Consider the following 19,359-nt stretch of genomic DNA (forward strand, 5'->3'; position numbering starts at 1 on the left):
GCACCCAGCTGTCACCCCGAAGTTCCCCGCCCGGCCTCCAAGGACCCCAAACTCCCCTGTAGTCACCTCCCAGCACCGGCGTTTCTTCCATCCCAAGCCCACACCCCGCCCCACCCAGTCCACCAGCCTCGGCTCTTCCAGGCTCTTGCTCTAATTTGCTGCCACTAGGCCCCGAGGATTCCCTCGGCTCCAGGCCCTCAAGCTTCCAGGGGAACAGACATGGAAGGGAGGCTGCCCGGGCTCAGAGGCCCAGGAGGGATGGTTGGGAGGAGGGCCCCACCCTGACTTGGAGGCCACCCATCCTGACCCCTTGGCAGGAGCCACCCACAACCCCTCCTGCTGCTGCTGCTGCTGCTTCTGGGCTCTGTTGGGGTTCGCATCCAGGGTTGCAAACTCGGGGTTCCCGTCCTGTCAGGATTGAGCGGCTCAGGGTCAGTGTCCCCGGGGCCATGGACCCCTAGACCAAGTGGGCAGGTGGAAATCTGCTGCCACCACGTGCCGGAGGTGCCTGGGGGCCTGGTGCAAGCGGCCTGGCCTCCCTGAGCCTGTGTGGACATCTGGGACGTGACCACAAAGACCTGACCCCTTCTCAGGAGTCCAGAGGCCTCGGGGGTGCACGCCAGTGGCACAGACACTCTGGCCATCCCGCTCGGAGTACCGGGAATGCTCAGCCACGTTCCTTTTCTCCCGACAACCCCACCAGCTGACCGTGAGGGCGGCGCCGCTGGATGCTCGTGCTTCCATTCGGCCGGAGGCCCACGGAAGGATGCACTCGGGGCGCCGAGGACAGGTGTCTCCCTCCGGCCGGAGGCCTCATCTGCTCTGACGTCGCCCCACAACCTGCCACTGCCAACAGCTGTCCGCTTCTCCTGGCCTCTGCGCGTGGATGTGCGAGGGGCCTCGTGTCGTCCCAGCCGTGGAGCTGGAGGTTGGGCTATTCCGGGAGGCCTAGTTGAGCAGATCCTGCCTGCCCCAGCCCACACGACTGAAATCCCAAAGGCTGCCCGAGGCCCACACACAGGCGCCCCCTCCCGGGGGTCCACTCGGGATGTTCTGCCTGCAGGGGCACCCCGTCCTCCAGCTGCACGGCTGGACATTGCAGTACTGGACATCGAAGTTGTGCTGCGTCTTCTAGGTGGAAGCTTCTAGTTTCAGTCAGAAAGGACCCGCCGTGGTTTCCCATCTCCCAAAGACTTCTGCTAGCTCTCAGACACAAGCCATTCAAAACGAGGCGCAGTACTGAGACCCCCACGTGGATGGAGACTTCTCTTCCTGCCGGTTCATCATCTCCTCCTGGAACATCCCAGCCTCCCTGACCGCATCCGAGCACTAACCCTGGCCTATGGCCCGGCAGCTGCCCCCCACCTGCCCACGAACCAGGCAGAGCCCTCTTCATCTTCCTCCAGAAGAGGTCAGACAGGATGTTTGCAAAGAAACACCCAGGGAAGCACTCACAAGCCCCCCTCCTGAGCCCTGGCCCCCCGCCTGCTCTTCACCTGGGAGATCAGCTCGCTGCGCTGGGAGGCGTTGATCTCAGCGGAGACAATCCTAGACAGTGTCTGAAAGAGGCGGAAGCTGTCCCTGGGGGAGGGCAAGAAGGAAGGAAAAAGGTGGGAGTGGGTGGGAGCGTCCAGGGGACAGCCCACTTCGTCGTAGCCGGATCCTGGGACCCGGACTGCCTGGGTGGGTGGTGCTGAAACTGGGCAGCTCCGAGCACAGCAGGACAGCGTGGGCTTGGGAGCTGAGCTCTCAGGCGGGCACCACGGGGACCCCCACTCCTAGTTGACGAGCAGCTGGTGTTGACACGGGGAGCTGTCCCCTGGACAGAGCGGGCTGCTGACCAGCACATCCTGGACATGCTCTCAGCTGGCTCGACTCCGAGCCTGACCGCGGCCGGCACCAGTGGTGACGCGCAACAGCTGACCTCAACCTGGCGAGACCTGGCGCCCCAGCCCACCCCGCCCCTGCCCGGGTCCCGCTGCCTCCAGGCTCCCTGCAGGGCGATGCCCAGCCTCCTGCGGGGCCCTTTGTCCCCGCCCTGGCATCCCCTGGAGAGAAGCCTGCCCACCTGGAAACTTCCCCCCATGTCTTCCTCTGACAGCCAATCATGTGCCTTTCGAGAGTGGAGAGGATGGCGTGGCCTGAAGAGAAGTTGCGGAGGGTTTGGCACTCCTGGGGAGGGAGAAAGAATGGGCCGTGAGGGGTGGTCTGAGCGTGCCCTGCTCCTGTGCCAGCCCTCTCGGCTGACCTCCCCCTCTGGATGAGAGACTCCCATGCAGCCCCTGAGGGCGAGCCGGGGCCCCAGAGCGGGACCCCCAAGCTCCCCCTGAGGAAGAGCCTGGGGGGACGTGAGGAAGAAGGAGGGCTGTGCTCTAGGCAGGGCAGGGCCCGGAGGCCGAGAGCCCACCAGAGCGCAGGGGCTCCAGGAGTCCAGAGAGGGCCCCGGCACGCACCCTGGCCACCTCGATCCAGTGCTCCACCACCCTGGCCTTGTCTGCGGCCTTCATGCTGGGGTCCCCGAGGCAGGTGGCCATGACGCAGTTGGCCACGCGGTTGAACTGGCTGAGGACGGCGCGCACGGTGGGTGCCACGTGCTCCTTGCCCTTCTGGTGGCGCTTGGACCAGATGGAGCCCAGGCAGTGGTGGGGCACCACCTTCTTGAACAGCTCCTGGGGAGGAGGGCAAGTCAGCCGGCCACGCCCGCCCCCGGCTCAGATCCTGCGGGCCCTCAGGACCCTGGCCGGGGTCATCGTCACAGCAGTGCGTGTGGCAGGGACGGCTAGTGTCCTAGGTCTCCTCTCCAGACGCCCAAGTGCAGGCTTGGGCTCAAGAAACTCGCCCAGGGAACAAGGCTGGCAGTGGACCAGGGTTTGGACCCAGATCCCAGGATTCGGGATCAGGGTGGGGAAGGCTGGGGCGGCAGGTCCTGGGAGGAAGGTCACCCCAGCTCCCCCCTGCCGAGCCCAGCTGCTCACCGCATCCATGAGCGACAGCTGCTCTGCCACCAGCTCGGGAGGGAAAGCCAGGAGCTCAGGCTTCTGCTCACGCAGACTGTCCCCGCAGGGCCCGGGCCAGGGGCAGGAAGGCTGTGGGGGGGCAGCCTGCCCTGCTGCTGAGCTGAGCTCTGGCCGTGGCTCAGGTGCTGCTGCCAGACCTTCCTCCCCCTCGATAGCCGCTGCTCCTGAAGGTGCCTGAACCGGCTGGAGCTGCAGAGTGGGCACTGGAGCGACCTGTGCAGGCGGCACTGGAGGTGGCGGTGGGACCGCCTCCCCCTCGCCAACTGCTGGTGCGGATGGGGCTGCCCCTGCAGATGGGGCGGGCTCTGCCTCCGTAGGGGGCACTGGCGCTCCCTCCACAGGTGGCAGTGCAGGTGGCCCCGAGGCCTCCTCCAGCTCGCAAGCCGGCGCTTCTGCTGCTGGAGGAGCAGGCTCTCCCTCGAGAGCGGGCAGTGCCGATCTGTGGAGCGGCGGCGAGGCAGGTGGAGCTGGACTTGCCCCCGGCTCTGCAGCTCCTGCTCCTGATGCTGCTGCAGCTGCCCGCGGCTCCTGAGCAGCTGCTCCGGCTGACCAGGTCGGATGGTCGTGCTCCAGGGAGGGCACAGGCCCCATCTCTGCGGGGGCCAGCTGTGGTGGTGCTGGAGCCACCTGCAGCTCAGGAGCTGGCGCCACGGCGTGGAAGGCGTCAGGCTCTATTTGCACGGCAGGCGCTGGCGCCACCTCGCCAGCTGGCAGTCGGGGTGGTGATGGAGCCGACTCTGGCTCTGGACCTGTGTCAGCCGCAGGGGGTGGAACTGGCACTGGCGGTCGCACTGGAGGCATTGGTGTCTCTGGAGCTGACAAAGGAGCTGGACAAGAGGCAGTTTCCCCACCATGAATGGCTCCGAATGTCATTCCAAAACAGAGAAGATCCCGCTACCTCGAGGGGAAGAGCCTGCCCAGGAAAGTGCTCCCACCTGCAGGCCCCCAGGGGACATGTCTGGGGCTCCGCCTTGCTCGCAGCCCGAGGGCAGCCTCTGCTGGCTCCTGCCTCTGCAGTGCAATCCCAGCCCCAGCCCACAAGCTCATGTGCCCCCACCCCGAGGCCCCCTCACCCTCCGGCTCTGCCTCCGTGGGCTCCGGGTGTCTCATCCGGGCAAGCAGAAGCTCCACACGGCACTGCGGGCCAGAGCCCGGCAGGTGCTCCTGGACATGGGCCGCCAGCAGCTGGAGGCAGGGAGAGTCCGGAGGCTGCAGGAAGTCCTCCCAGTACTGGTCCATCCAGGTGCCCAGCAGGGCGCAGAGGGTGCTGAGGGCAGGGGAGGCAGCACAGTCAGACGCCGGCCTTGCCCTCCACGCTGCCCTCAGGCACCCTCCCACTGCACAGAAAGTCCACGAGGACAGCAAGGGCTCTGACTGGCCTGGCCACAGCCCGATGTTGACACACAGTAGGAGCTTCAGCACCAGGTGAGTGCGGAGGGGGCAGGGCCCTCCTCCCGCCCCAGGCCCTCGTGGTCCCCCCAGGAGCGTCTGCCCGAGGAGCTGCCTCATCTTCCGCCTGGTGTCGTTTGTGTCTCCCCTTCCCACGGACACTGCGCCCCTCCCGCCCCAACGGGGACTCAGCCGTCCCCGCCACCCCTGCAGGAGGCAGACTGGACTGAGGTCCCAGGCAGATTGGCATCAGGCCGCACACCACCCCCATCGGGGGTCTGTGTGAGGTGGTGTTTGGGGGCCTGGGGCTGGGAGGGGGCGGAGCATGGGTGGGTTTCTCTCCGGAATGAGCCCCCGGGCCTCCTGTGCAGACAGTGCCCCAGGACCCCACCTCAGCTTCCTTACTCCTTGGAAATGGGAGGGGGAAGCCCTCTGGACTCAGCCTTCCAGGGGACGGAGGACACCTGGCCCCAGACCCCGCCCAGTCCTACCCAGCCACCCACCACCCGACTCCCCCTGATGGGGTCTGGGCACGAGAGCACCTCGCCCTCACCCAAGGTGCACCTACCTTTTCACATCAAGGCATCCAGGAGGCTCACCCTTCCCACCGAGGTCACCTCCATACCTAGGGGAGACCGTGAGGCTGTCACAGCTGCTGGCTGAGTGTCCCCCCTGCTGAAGACGGCTCGGCCTGTTGCCGGCGGCCCTCCCTCCAAAGGCCCCCGGAAGGCAGGGTCTTTGGTCTGCCGTGTCCGCTGCATGGAGCCAGGTGCCGAAGGGAGCGCGTGCACCGAGTAGACACGTGCCGGCTACCAGGGGAAGGGGGAGCCCTCAGCGGCACCTCCTCAGACCCGGGGTGGGCCTGGAGCCCCCTGGCAGCCCACAGGGATCCCTGCTCTGACCACACCAAGGTCGGAGGCCCAAAAGGGCTCGCAGACCTCCCTGAGAAATGAGAAAACTGGGTGTGAAGGGAGCGAGGCCCAGAGCCTCTTCCCTGGGCAGAGGGAAGTCCTGCCCGGGAGCAGCCCTGCACCTCCAGCCATCCTGTCTGGGAGCCAGGCTCAGGGCGGCCCTTCCCACAGACCCTCCCAGTCTGTCCTACAATCAGCCCTGGGGGCTGGTCCTCAGGGCGCCCCCTTCCCAAGGAGGAAACTGAGGCCAGCGGGTGCAGTGTCCTTTCTGAGATGCCCAGCGCCTGGGGGGCGCAGCAGCCCAGGGGGCGGGTGTGGCAGGTGCTCACCGGTGGAACAGCCATTCCAGGACCTGCTCGGTGGAGGCGAACACGCGGTAGGTCCCCAGGAAGGTGCGGACGTAGCCGAGGTCGCCCTCCTGCAAGGCGGGCACCAGGTGCTCCGCCAGGGCCTCCCAGCGGCCGGCCTTGACCGTGCGCACGGTGCGGATCTCCTCCCTCGCGAGGGCCCCCTCGTTCTTCCTCTGGGGTGGGACAGAGGGGCAGGGTGGTCAGACGCGGCGCCTGGAGCCAGCCGGGTGGGGCCAGGGCCCACCTGCTGCCCCTAGCCCTGAGCGACGTCCTGCGAGGGGCCGTGTGGGCCCTAGTGGAGAAAGGTCCTCGGCCTCCACACGGAACCGCAGGGGAGCCGGAACCTGAGAGGCGAGGCCCCTGACCTGAAAGGGCGGGTGCCTGGAGGGTCCCTGGGGGAGAAAGGCCCCTGCAAGGCCGAGGGTCTGAGCAGAACCTGGGCAACTGCAGACCCTCCTGGTCAGGAGACCACCTTCTGGACTGCACTGTCCCGGGGCCAGAGGAACAAGGGGATGCCGTTGCCACCCAGACCCCACCTCAGGACAAGGAAGGGAAATGCCAGGGCCAGGGCCAGGGGCTACAGGGACGCTCCCCCCAGAGACAGCCAGTGGTTCCCCGCCGCTGCCCCTCCGCGAGGTCAGCTGGCCCTTGCTGGAGAAAGGGAGCTCTGCGTGTCCTCTGCCCAGCTGGCCCTTTCCTGCAGCCTCTGCCAGGGCCGGGAGGACCACTGCCTGGGGGCTGCGGGCGGTGTCCAGGGCAGCAGAGCCAGCAGGGCCCTGGGACAGGACCTTCAGCTCCAGCAGCCCCGAAGGCCGAAAGGTTGCTCTGAGCCGCGCCCTCCTGGAATCCTGGGCAGCCGAGGCAGGCCCAGCTCCTACCCGGGATGGTCAAGGGGGCGCTTATGGGAGATGGTGAGAACCCTCCTCAGCAGGAGAGCTGGATGGCTCGCAGCAGATGGGCAAGGACAGTCACGGAGATGCCGCCGGGGACGTGGGGCCGAGGAGGGGACTCGCAAACACAGCATCATGACTCGCACGTGTCTGCGGCGCGCCCACCCTCCAGCCGGCCCTGATGGGAATCCTGCGCTAAAGACCCTCTCCCGCCCCTCTCCACGTGTGCAGACCTTCCCCGTCTGTGGAGTGGCAGTGTGCTGGGTGACTGGTGGAGGTTCCTCGGGAAGCAGGATATGGGGCCACTCAGGTGGGAAAGCCCTGAAGAGCGCCCAGGGGGCGTCAGGGTGGAACACAGCCCCGGGGCGCTCCCCGGATGCCTCGGCCCCCTACTTGTCGGCTGCTCTCACCTGGAACCAGCGCCGGCCTTGGCCGGGGCCCGGATGGACCATCACCTTCCTCAGAGAGACGGTGTAGACCAGCCCCTCCTCCAGCTCCTCGCCGACCACCTGCGTGGAGCTCTGCGAACACAGTGCCCGGCGGCCGGGCCGAGGGGCGTCAGCGAGGGGCCTGTCCTCCCCCGCAGGGTTAGCTGGCCTCCATCGGGCCGGGACCCAGGGCAGACCCAGGTGGGCGCTGCCTTCCCCTGAGCCCGGTGGAGAGTACAGTGGAGCTCGAGGCTCAGGATAGACATGGTCCACATGGATGTCCCCAAGCTGCCTCTTCCCACCCCCGCCCGTGACCTTGCGGGGACAGGGAAGGCCCTCCGGGTCCCCAACCCTGACAGCCGCTCCTGCCCACAGTGTTCCCCCTGTCCACGCCCCCACAGCCTGGGAAGAGGATGGACGTGGGGCTGCCCAGGAGGAGCACAGCAATGGCCTGTGCTCAACCGGCTCCCCTGGACCACCCCGTGTCACCTCTGGGTGCCTCCTGGGTGCCGATGGACAGCGGCTCCGTGGCTGAGGCCGGAGCCAATGTCGGAAGCGATGGCAATGGGATTCATTCCCGCTTGGGTTGAGGCTGGAGCCTCGGGGTTGCGCAACGCAGCAGGGGAACATGTTGCTCTCTCGAGCGTCTCCTGCCAAGTGAGCTGGGAAGGGGCTGCCTGTGGAATCTGGGTGCCTGGTAACCAGGGTTCCAAGTTCTGTCACCGAGGAAGTGAGGTCACCTCCTGAGGTCATTTCCCCTGGGCCCTTCAACTGTCAGAAGCCCGCCAAAGTCCCTCTGCATGGCTGTCTGTCCATCCCCTCTCCTGGATCGTCTTGTTCCCTGGACGCCGTTCTGCCAGCACGTCCCCCCCACAGCTCCCTGGGAAGGCTGCGGGTACCTCGGGCCCCCGTTCGGGGGAGAACCAGCTGGGTTCAGAGCCTGCTGCTCTGTCCTTTCCATTTTGGGGAGCCCAGGCTAGTCACCGGGGCCCACCCCCAGGCTCCTTACCACACAGCGGGATCTGTTCTAGCATCGGCTTCCCGGGACAGCGTCACATCTGTGAGCCCCGGAGTCTGGTTTCACATGGAGCGAATGCACACACTCAGACACGGGAGAAGCAGGAAGGGGATGAACGGAACCCCGAGTCCAACTCCACACGGCTGGGGGAGGGCCGTGTGGTCTGAGGAGACCCACTTGCGCTCCTGGGTTGCTGTCTCCATCTGGCCCGTGACGAGGTGGAAAGGAGACCAAAGTCAGACATGGCGGCTGGGCCTCCAATCCTGCCAGAGGCTTCCCGTTGCCTTGGTTATTTCTAACTCTATCTTGTCCACTTAAGAATTACAGATAGAAGCAATCATTTCAAAAGAAAAAGCAAGCACAACTGAATAAAACCGTACAACTCTCAATTAAATGGCCTGGCTACGTAAAATTGTTGTGTATCGTACAGTATGTTACACAGTCTATTTGGTTCATCATAACACAATCCTGTGGCATTGGCCCTTTTGTAGCTGGCTGGCTTCACTTAAAAGAATCTTCTCCAGGGTCATTCACGTTGTCTTCTTCTTGACAATTCATGTCTTCTTACTGCTGCCTAACTTTTCCTCGGGTGAATTCACCAGCTTGTTTGTCCACTCATCCATCGATGGACACCTGGCTTGTTTCCAACTTCTGGCAATGGTGAAGAACGCCACTGTGAAAATCGAAGTGCAGATGTCTGTTCGTGTCACTGCTCTCGGTTCTTCTGGCTATAGCCCCAGTGGTGGTACTGCAGGGCCACATGGCGAGTCTGTTTTCAACTTCTTGGGGGACTGCCAAACAGTCCTCCACAGTGGCTGGACCGTCCTGCGTTGCCACCAGCCAAGCGGGAAGAAGTGTTCCTGTCTCTCCACACCCGCTCCAGCACGTGGAGTTCTCTGTCTTTGGGAATAGTGGCCATTCTGATAGGTGGGAAGTGGTAAGTCCTTGTGGGTTTTGATTTGGGAGATAACAAGCACAATCGTGTTCATCTCCGATCTACTGCCAAGCCTAAGCGGCTGTGGCTTTCTGGGACTGTCGGCACACAGTTCCCACCACGTGGACTGCCACCTCCTGCTCTGCTCCGCTTCTGTAGCTTTTGTTCTGAAAAAAATTATTTTTTAATTGTCCTGTTGATTTTCCTTGTGCTCACATTTTTAAACTATCCTTTAAGGAAGTGCAAGAGCATAAATCTTAAGAAAATGTAACTATAGATGTAATTCATCAGCAGAGTCTGAGAAATTTCTGCAAATCATTTATAGAGGGAATAGTATGTAAATCCCAAGTCGACGGATTTACAAACGTGATTTATCAGCAGTTTGATAAATGCTGCTGCCTCCCAGTGTTCTGGCTGGGAGAGGATTCATCACAGATCAGCAGTTAGAGCAGCGCCAGTGAAGAGGGGAGCGGGAAGTTTAAGGGAGGGGCGGGCGAGGGGGGTTCCCAGCCCTGGGCAAGTCCCCTCAAGGCACCCCCACTTTGGGCCCTTCCTTCAGCTCCTGTGGGTTTCCCAGCTCCCCTCACGACCAGGATAGCCAGACAGAGCAAAGGAAAATCCAAGGAGCCCAGTTAAATCTGAATTCAGATGAACAATGAATCATTCATAGTGTACGTATGGCCCATGCAATATCTTGGACATACTTACACTCAAAATGTAATCATTTCTGGAATGCAAAGCTAGGCAGAGAGCTGGTATTTTGTCTGGCCTCCCCACTCATAATCCACCAACAGATTAAATCCCTCCATCCCAGACTTCACTGGGAAGAAATACGAAGCAATCATCTCTTTCCAATGACCGTTCTCCATGGAGGTCTTTCGAGTGTCCTTTCCCTATCTAAAGCAGAAACTGCGGGTTCCTTCCCGATTTCTAGTCTTTACTTCTACTTTAGTAACAGGGTCCCATTGTCCATTGCCCCCAGCTAAAGGACTATGTGCCTAGTGCCCCCGTAGTGGGCTTTGGGGATGTGCCTCAATTCTAGTCAATGAGCTATAGGAGGAAGTAGAGGGCAGCCCTGGGAATACTCTCAAAGGAAGTCGTCCTTTCCTCCACCCTCATTCTTGGAAGATAGTTGTGATGACCGGAGCTCTGGCAGTCATACTGGACAGTGAAGACCAGGGTCACATCCTGAGGATGGTGGAGCAGAAGCTGGAAGGAGCCCAGGGCCCTGGCAGCTTGAGTCACCGCATCGTCCCTGGACTCCGTCTTGGCTTAGCTGCTGCAGTTTGGGGTTTCGGGGTGCAGCCAAACTTAACCCCCCCCCCCGTGGGCAGCCCCCACTCTTTTCTGGTCCCGCTCAGGGCAGTCTGGCGTGAAAGTCCAATCTCACACTCAATGGAGCTCTTATTTCCTGCCTATTTCCAGGCTTGCTTAGTTTGGCGCTCAAGCACCTTGTGTGTGGAGGGTGGAGAGTAAGACGAGCCTGGAGGTGACAGTCGGGGAAGGAAACTCCCAAGCAGGGGGAGGAGGCTTGCCAGAGGGGGAGGAAGTCACTCCTGCAGGATCACGGAGGCCCCGCAGGGACGGTGGCGCTCGAGCAGCTGGGGCACGATTCCCACAGGCGGGCACCGTGGGGGCGAGGTGCAGAGCCCCCGGCCGAGCCCGGTCCCCGAGGCCCGCGTGCACGCGCCAGGAGCAGGGACGCAGCTGTCACCCGTGAGTTCCATCGGGCCTCGCGCTGGTCTCCGCTGCCTCAAGCGCCTGGGAGGGCAGGGGCAGAGGGGAGGGCTGCCGGCACCCACCCTCGGCCCCCACCCACCCTCGCCCCGCGTCCGGCTGCCTGGGGCTCCCCTGCCCCTCCACGCTTCTCAGAGGAAACCCGTCCTCGGGCCTTCCCGACCAGATCAGCCGGGCGTGTCTGCCCCCGTCCCCGCCGAGCCGTGGACCTGACACTCCCGTCTCCCCCAGCCCCTCGGCCTGGGGTTTGCTTAGGGGGGCGTGACGTGGCACTGCACAGGCGAAACCCCCTCTCAGAGCAGGGCCCTCCTCACCACCGGGGTCCCTCCGTCGGGGTCTGCCCCCTGGCTACTGGAAACTGGGGCTCCGAGCCCCCACTCTCGAGCTCTGCCTTCTCCTCCCCGTGGGGGGCCAGCGACCCCGCCTCGCTAACTCCAGACCCGCGGGCCGAGGCCTTGGAGCCACCGTCAGCCAAATGGGATGGCACTCGGGGCTATTGCCGCCCCACTGTGTGCTCGCCATCGGGCAAGCCCCGTGCTGCCCGCGGGCCTCCAGGCACCTTGAAGAAGATGCCAGGTGCTGAGATGGCAGCGCCGCGGCGCCAGCTCCCTCCGCCTCTGAGAGCCGTCGGCGCCTCCGCACTCGGGGCCCCGAGGAGGCCGTTTCATCAGAGAAAGTGGCAACTTCCTTCCAGCCCAGGGAGAAGGCTCTGGACCAGAGCTGTCCCCTCCGGAGCCTCTTCAGGCTGACCCCAGGTGCCCTTCCGCCAAGGGACTGGTCGGACCGCCCGGCAGCTGTCGACGAAGGTGGCAGGAGACGTTGGTTGGAGTCTGGAAAGGTCTCTTTCGTTTCCAACTGCCGGCTGCCAGCTGGGGACGGGCAAGTCAGCGAGGTCCTGTCCCCGAAGCCAAGTGACCCGGGAGGCCTCGAGCAAGGTGCTCCTGTCTGCGGCCTGCGGGGACATCGTCAGCTGCACGACTTGCTGACCTCCAGAAGGAGAAAAATCACCGCAAAACCCAGCAGCAGCCCCTGAGGGACAGGTCTGCAGTCAGGAATGTCACAGTTTAGCGATTTCCCCGAGCAGCCCCCTGGCTTCCTGCGGCACGGATTTCCTCTCCATTTCCAAGTGTCCTCCCCATCCCCTGCCCTGGTTCTCCTGAGCTCCCCAAGGCCCCCCACTCTGGTCCACCCCCAAACCTAAACCAGGCAAAGTGGGTCCTGAAAAGGAAACAAAGTCGCCCTGGTACCCAGAGAAGCGGGAGTGGCCTTGGGACAGGCAACACCCTCAGGTTCTGCTGGCGTCTGAGACCTCGAGCCTCCCCGCCCCTGCCCCCGAGCCTCCCCGCCCCTGGCCCCAAGCCTCCCCGCCCCTGGCCCCCGAGCCTCCCCGCCCCTGGCCCTGGCCTCCCCGCCCCTGGCCCTGGCCTCCCTGCCCCTGGCCCTGGCCTCCCTGCCCCTGGCCCTGAGCCTCCCTGCCCATCAGGGCCATCCTCTCCTCCTCCACCCTGGGCTGCGGGGGCTTGTTATCTCCACGCTGGCCTCACGCCCAGGACCTCACTCACAGCAGGCGCCCAGCAAGCAATCCAGAACGTTCCAGGATCTGTTGCCAGGTGGCATCTGCAAGGCTTACGAGGGCTGGATTCCCTCTCAAGGACCTCGTTCTCTGGTGCTTGTTCTGTCTGACCCTTTCAGACCATGTACTAGTCAGCCGAAGGGGCGCTGATGCAAAACACCAGAGACTGGTTGGCTTTCATAAAGGGTATTTATTTGGGGTAGGAGCTCACAGACACCAGGCCGTGAGGCATCAGTTACTGCCCTCACCAAGTCTGCTTGGAGCAAGACGGCTGCCAACGTCTGTGACGGTTCAGGCTTCCTGGGTTCCTACGTTCCTGGGCCTTGCTTTTCTCTGGGCTCAAGGTTCCTCCCTTCCTGGGGCTGGCTTCTCTTTCCTCTGGGTGCTGATTTCCCAGATCTTCAACATCAAACTCTAACATCAGAAATCCCCAACCCTGTCCTTTGCCGTGCCCTGTATCAGTGAGTCCCACCCACCAAGGGGCAGGACGCAACGCCCAGGTGCAGATCAGATTACAAGCATAATCCAATGTTTCTTTTTGAATTCATCAATGATGTCAAACTGCCACAGACCACCTTCCGCTTTTCTGTGGGCTCGGGCCTCCCCGTTAGCACCCACCATTCTCTGCTCCAGGAGCCCTGAGGGAAAGAAAATGAGCAGAGGGAGTGACCACTGAGACCCCTGCCCACAAGAAGGGCCTGGAGGCTCGGGCCAGGGGCAGCCCCCGGTCCTCCTGCCTTCACTCAGCCACCTTCTCTGGGGGGGCTGGACTGGGGGCTGTCGGGTTATGCCTCAGTGAGGCCTGCCTGTCCCCTGATAGGCAGGGGCTCAGCGTCTTGTTTGCCTTTTCTCGTAAGGCCCCACACTCCTTCTGGGGTGGGCAGGGGCATAGACGTGAATCCATAAAGGAAGCAACGCGGGCGGGTGCCTGAGGCCGGGCGGCCCCAGCCTTGGCCCTTCCGCACCCGCCAGGCAGTGGGTGACGAGTCAGGGGCCACCCCCCAGCCTGCAGGTGCACCTGAGGGTGAGCCCCGGGCGGCAGGGCCGCGTGCTGGCGACACACCCAGCAGAGCACGGGGCCTAGAAGGAGTGGCTCGCTCAGTCCTCCTGGTCTCCGCTTGGATGCAACCTGCAGGGAGCAGCGGGGGTGGAGGTTGGAGGCCTCGTGGCAGGGAAACCTATTCCTTCAGCCCTTGGGTCCCGAAGGCAACTTCCCACGCAAAGTGCGGTCGGTCGTGCGAGGAGCGTTGCCCTGTCCCTGAGGAACCCACACCTTGCCGGGTCATCTCCTGTAGGCGGCGCTTGCCCTCCCCGACCAAACCCAGACTCTGTCCGCACCCCCCTCCTCCACTGACCCGACCCGACCCGTGGATCTGTCGAACCAAGACCTGAGGGGGGGAGTGGGAATGAAAAGGGACAAGAGACACAAAGAATGGAGACAAGACAGGATTCTCACCAAGTCTCGTTTATTGAGATTTCGGGCCACAGATCTGACTGGTCCACCTCACGAAGTCTTTTCAAGGACGTTTCAAAACAACTGTCTGAGTGGCATGAGGATAGAAACTTAATTACTACAGCGAGGGTGGGAAAGGGAAACTTAACCGGGTTAGATCTAAAAATAGCGCTTAGCAACAAGATTGCCAATGCAGCACCTGTGCCAGAGGCGGCTTCCCACACTCTGCTGCCTTCGCCCTGGTCTTGCCTGCCACTTCTCTCACCTGTGATTTTTTTTTTTAAGACAAGGCTTTTTAAAATTATTATTTTTTAAAGATTTGTTTTATTTATTCATTTCTCCCCACCCCCTCCTTGTTTGGACTTGCTAGGTCTTTAGGAGATACTGGGAACTGAACCCAGGACCTCCAATGTGGGAGGGAAGTGCCGAATCACTTAAGCCACATCCATTCCCTTCCTTGTCGAGTTTCTCATTATGTTTTTTCTCCTTGGGTCCCTTGTCACATCATCGTGTTGCGTCAGCTTGTCGCACCTGCCCGTTGTGTCAGCTTGCTGTCTTGCTCATTTTCTTTAGGAGGCACCGGGAACCTCTGCTCCCTGTTTTTCTGTTGTGTCTCTCATTATGTTTTCCTTCTCAAGTCTCTTGTTGCATCATCTTGTGGTGTGAGCTTGCTGCTCCTGCCCATCGTACCTGCTCGCTGTCTTCTTTAGGAGACACCAGGAACTGAACCATGCACCTCCCATGTGATAGGCAGGAGCTCAGTTGCCTGAGCCACATCCACTTCCTCTCCCCTGCGTTTTGGCAGCATCTTCCTCCCTCGCCTCCCTGAGTCTCCCGTCACCACTCTGCCATCTGTTCTCTGGACCCCAACCAGGGCGACACTTGGAAATGGGGATCCGAGCACGTCGCAATGCAGCCCCAACACTTTCAGAGGCTTCTCATCCCAGGTAAAACAGAGCACAGACTCCTTCTCTCCAGGCCCCATGCTGTGCTCCCAGACACCCTCCCCCAGCCTCACTGCCCACTCCCTCCCCACCACCCACTCTGCTTCTCCACCTGGAGCTCCTGGGGCCTGTGCACCTGCTGTGCCCTTTGCCTGCCCTGCTTCCCCCCACACACAGTCACCAGGCTCTTTCCTTGCTGTATTCCATTCCTGCTCAAATGCCACCTCCTCCAGGCAGTCTTCCCTGATTACTCCTTTAAAAGGGCACCATGCCCACCCGACTTGTCCCTCTGCACCCCCTTACCTCATCTTGCCTTTCTTTAGAACGCACCCCTCCCCACCTGGCATCATGTTGCACTGCGGAAAGGCTCGTGTTGCACTGGGCTGTGTGGAATGGCCGGGGGGTCTCAGCTACCTAAGAGCGCCTTCTGGAACTGTGTGTGTGTGTGTTTTTTTTTAAAGATTTATTTATTTATTTAATTCCCCCACCCTCCCCTGGTTGTCTGTTCTTGGTGTCTATTTGCTGCGTCTTGTTTCTTTGTCCGCTTCTGTTGTCGTCAGCGGTACGGGAAGTGTGGGTGGCGCCATTCCCGGGCAGGCTGCTCTTTCTTTTCACGCTGGGCGGCTCTCCTCACGGGCGCACTCCTTGCGCGTGGGGCTCCCCCACGCGGGGGACACCCTTGCATGGCACGGCACTCCTTGCGCGCATCAGCGCTGCCCATGGCCAGCTCCACATGGGTCAAGGAGGCCCGGGGTTTGAACCGCGGACCTCCCATATGCTAGACGGACACCCTAACCACTGGGCCAAAGTCCGTTTCCCGTCTGGGACTGTTGTGACTACTAACAGAAGAAACTATGTCATTGACGGGGAGAAAGTGGCGGCAGCAGTTGCTGAGGGCAGAGAGTGGGAAGAAGAGATGTGATGTGGGGGCATTTTCGGGTCTTGGAGTTGTCCTAAATGATACTGCAGTGACAGATGCTGGACCTTATATGCCCTGCCATAACCCACTGAATGTACCGGGGAGAGTGTGAACTACAGAGTAAACTATTATCCACGTGGTGCAGCAGTGCCCCAAACTGTGTTTGCCGCGTGCGATGAGTGTGCCCCAGTGATGGGGGAGGTTGCTGGGGGGGGAGGGGCGGGGTGGGGGGATGGCAGGGTAGACGGGAACCTCGTGGGAAGCTGCCTCTGGACAGGTGCTGCATTGGCAATCTTGTTGCTAAGCGCTATTTTTAGATCTAACCCGGTTAAGTTTCCCTTTCCCGCCCTCGCTGTAGTAATTAAGTTTCTATCCTCATGCCACTCAGACGGTTGTTTTGAAACGTCTGTGAAAAGACTTGGTGACGTGGACCAGTCAGATCTGTGGCGCGAAACCTCACTCATCCCTGCCTGTAAATACCCCCGATTGACCCTCAATAAACGAGACTTGGTCAGAATCCTGTCTTGTCTCCATTCTTTGTGTCCCTTGTCCCTTTTCATTCCCACTCCTTCCCTCAGGTCTTGGTTCCGCTGATCCGCGGGTCCGGCCACTCCTTTTCGGGTTAAGAGCTGCGGATGGAGAACTGAGAATGAGAGAGCCGCTGCCTGCGTGGGGACTGGGCAGGCAGCAGCCGCAGCCCGTCAGCTGCGCGCTGGGGCGAGAGGTGCCGCCGGCCCCGGGCTTGCGCTGGCTCCCACTCTCCCTGGAGCAGGCCTGGCGCCGGGCTGAAGATCTCACAGAGCCAGTCTCGGCCCTGCCCTGGGGATGGCTGGGGGCTTTTGGGAAATGGGCCCAGAAGGACAGCGTTTCTCTCTGGCACGGGTAGACGCGTGTGCACGGCCCAGGGAGTGGGAGAGGAGGGGACGGGAGAAAAGCCTGTTCCGGAGGACTTCACTTGCTTCTGGCTCTTCGAGGCTCAGCAGAAGGCCCACTAGGCATACGGGGCTTGGGCTTCGGAGACTCAACAGCCTGGATTCAAGTCCCAGCTTTGCCACTTGCTAGCTGTGTGACCCTGGACAAGTCACTGTACCCTTCTGTGTCATGTGGATGACAAACCCAGTTTTCCACTTTTGAGTCTCACTTTCATGAAACTGTGGCATAAAATGGGAGGAAAATGCAAGCAATTAAGAAAATGACCTTGTACATGGTTATGAAATCCTGGGCAACCTGGGCTGGCCAATGCCAAGTTGAAGTGCACAGAGTTTGGGTTGCACAGACCTGGCTTTGAACGCTGGGCCCTTTCCAGCCGGCTGAGCTCGGACAAGTGCCCTGGCTTCTCAGACCGAAAAGAGGGGCGAACAGTGGTCCTTGCCTGTGGGCAGTCAGGAGGACTCGGGGCGCCCCCCCTGGGGGAGGGGCCTCCCATGAGCCCCCGTGCTCGCCAGTGCTCAGGATCACTCTCTTATGATTCGTGCTTAGGCCTGGTTACGATTTCACAGGAAAATGCCCCAAAGCAGAGGCCCAGCAGCAGGTCACTGCTTCCTAAATGGGCCTCGTCCTTGTCACCACCGTCGTGACCTCTGGTGGTCCACGACTGCACGGGGTCGCGGCCGGACCCTCCACGCACATCTAAGTTGGGGAGCGGCTGCAGAAGCTCAAGCATCGCGTCCCTCCAGCGGACGAAAGTTCCAGCAGGCAGGGCCGGACCCGGAGCTGGTGCCAGGGCAGCTGGAATTCACGTCAGCCCTGCTTTCCCGGGCGCAGCGCCGCTCGGAGCCCCCGACACCCATCGCCCCTCATCGGCTCCTCGCCTCTAATGCCTTCGGGGCCTCCTTCCTCGGCCTGGCCTCCCCCCAGTTGCCTCTTTCCCACCCACACGCCTGGCCCTTGATGGCCGGAGGGGGTGCGAGCAGGACACTGCCTGGGGGGCTGGGCCTCTGCGTGGGGTCAGGAGGCTGCAGCCTGGAGGACAGGCTGGTGTAACGGGCAGGGTCAGGAGCCCCCGCAGGGCCACCAGCCCTGGAAGCCCCCGCCAGCTGCTCTGGCCCCAAAGAAATGTGACAGTGCGCTGGGACCTCACGCCTCCCCACCGCTCCCTGGAAAGTGCCCCCCCCCCACAGCCCCAAGGCCCATCCAGCCCAGCTCGAGCCTCCCGACTCCTCCCTCATCAGCCTGTCCCTGGCTCTGCCCTCGCTCTCCTTTCCTGTGCCCCAGGCGGTGCCCGGCCACGCCCTCCCTCTGTTGGGACCACCTAGGCAGGAGAGCCCATGGTGAGAGGGGCCACGGGAGCCGGGTTTGAATCCTGCCGCTTCGTGGCCGTTTCACAGTGGACCAGCTCCTTCCCTGCCGGGATCCTGAGCTTTTCTCTCCGTAACTTAGGAGTGCTAGACACACTTACCCCGGGGGGTCATGGGGCTGAAAGGGGTGTGACGTGTGTAGAGGGCTTGGAATATTGTTGGCACTCAGTAAGTGCTCAATAAATGCAGGTCGTTGTTGACGTTATCCCCACTTGTGTCTGCAGAGTCCAGGGCAGGTGGCCCCAGGACAGTGTGCACCGTGACCTTGATCAGTAACTGTGTGCTTGGAGCACCTTCAGCTGTGGGCGGGGTCTTGTGGACGTGACCGCTGGGGCCCGGGAGAGGGGCCCGGGTTGCTGCAAGTCTCTGGTTAGTTCCAGAGTTCTGAAAAAGCTGCCTCTGGCAATTTTCGCGGGTCTTCTCATTGCCTCTATGGAATAGAGCGTTTTCGGAGGGACTTACTGTGCCATTTTTTTTTTTTAATTTTTTTATTTTTTATTGACTTAGTAATAATATTACATTAAAAATATATATGTGAGGTCCCATTCAACCCCACCCCCCCACCCCCTCTCTCCCCCCCCCCCCCAACAACACTCGTTCCCATCATCATGACACATCCATTGGATTTGGTAAGTACATCTTTGGGCACCTCTGCACCTCATATACATTGGTTCACATCATGGCCCATACTCTCCTCTATTCCATCAAGTGGGCCCTGTGAGGATTTACAATGTCCGGTGATTACCTCTGAAGCACCATCCAGGGCAGCTCCATGTCCCGAAGACGCCTCCACCTCTCATCTCTTCCTGCCTTTCCCCATACCCTTTGTCCATTATGTCCACTTTTCCCAATCCAATGCCACCTCTTCTATGTGGACATTGGATTGGTTGTGTCCATTGCACCTCTATGTCAAGAGTAGGCTCAGATTCCACCTGGATGCTGGATGCAATCCTCCCATTTTCAGTTGTAATCACTCTAGGCTCCATGGTGTGGTGGTTGTCCTTCTTCAACTCCATCTTAGCTGAGTGTGGTAAGTCCAATAAATCAGATTGTAGGTGCTGGAGTCTGTTGAGGCTCAGGATCTGGCTATCACATTGTCAGTCCAGAGATTCAAATCCCCTAAATATATCTTAAACCCCAACGTTAACTGCACCTCCAGCAGATTAGTATGAAAGTCTTATGAAGGGAGATCCCATCTGAGTCCAGATTCATCACACATAAACACCATTTCCAAAGAGGGGCCATCTGACCTGGTAGTTAACCCCATCGGCCATGACCATAACTCCCATGGCGTCCCTGTGGCTTCCTTTTGTTTATGGCGAATGAATCTGGATTTCCACGTGTGCTGTGATATTGCATTTCCCTTTCAAACAAATCTATTTACGTAATAAAAAGCAGTTGTTTTTAAGAAATATCTTCAGTATAGGGTAGTGTAGGTGATATAACTGTATGGCAGAAATCACGTGGGAAGTACCTAGATGATTCACGTTTGAGAAGCA

At 61.0% G+C, this 19,359-nt stretch overlaps 1 protein-coding gene across 1 annotated transcript; it reads right to left on the reverse strand.

Annotated features, from left to right (window-relative positions):
* Positions 1–708: 708 nt before the first annotated feature.
* LOC131275846 (ral guanine nucleotide dissociation stimulator-like) lies at positions 709–17,226 on the reverse strand. Its single transcript, XM_058287413.2, has 11 exons — positions 17,053–17,226; positions 13,521–13,635; positions 7,475–7,635; positions 6,968–7,078; positions 5,647–5,840; positions 4,975–5,031; positions 4,091–4,284; positions 2,976–3,844; positions 2,454–2,669; positions 2,069–2,172; positions 709–1,581 (listed from the first exon to the last, which is right to left on the reverse strand). The coding sequence occupies exons 1-11, from the start codon at positions 17,224–17,226 to the stop codon at positions 1,452–1,454; spliced, it is 2,325 nt and encodes a 774-aa protein (XP_058143396.2). The 3' UTR covers positions 709–1,451.
* Positions 17,227–19,359: the final 2,133 nt, after the last annotated feature.

The sequence above is a fragment of the Dasypus novemcinctus genome, chromosome 24, assembly GCF_030445035.2.
Source record: "Dasypus novemcinctus isolate mDasNov1 chromosome 24, mDasNov1.1.hap2, whole genome shotgun sequence".
Classification (NCBI taxonomy): Eukaryota; Metazoa; Chordata; class Mammalia; order Cingulata; family Dasypodidae; genus Dasypus; species Dasypus novemcinctus.

What these genes read in the sequence shown, in the direction of transcription:
- LOC131275846 (XM_058287413.2), bottom strand. Translation starts at nt 17,226, where the DNA reads ATGCTTGAGCTTCTGCAGCCGCTCCCCAACTTAGATGTGCGTGGAGGG. An exon ending in CACCCAGGAGGCACCCAGAG is followed by an intron (nt 7,079 to 7,474) that starts GTGACACGGGGT and finishes CTGTGTTCGCAG; the next exon opens with AGCTCCACGCAGGTGGTCGG. An exon ending in AAGGCCGGCGCTGGTTCCAG is followed by an intron (nt 5,841 to 6,967) that starts GTGAGAGCAGCC and finishes GTCCCACCCCAG; the next exon opens with AGGAAGAACGAGGGGGCCCT.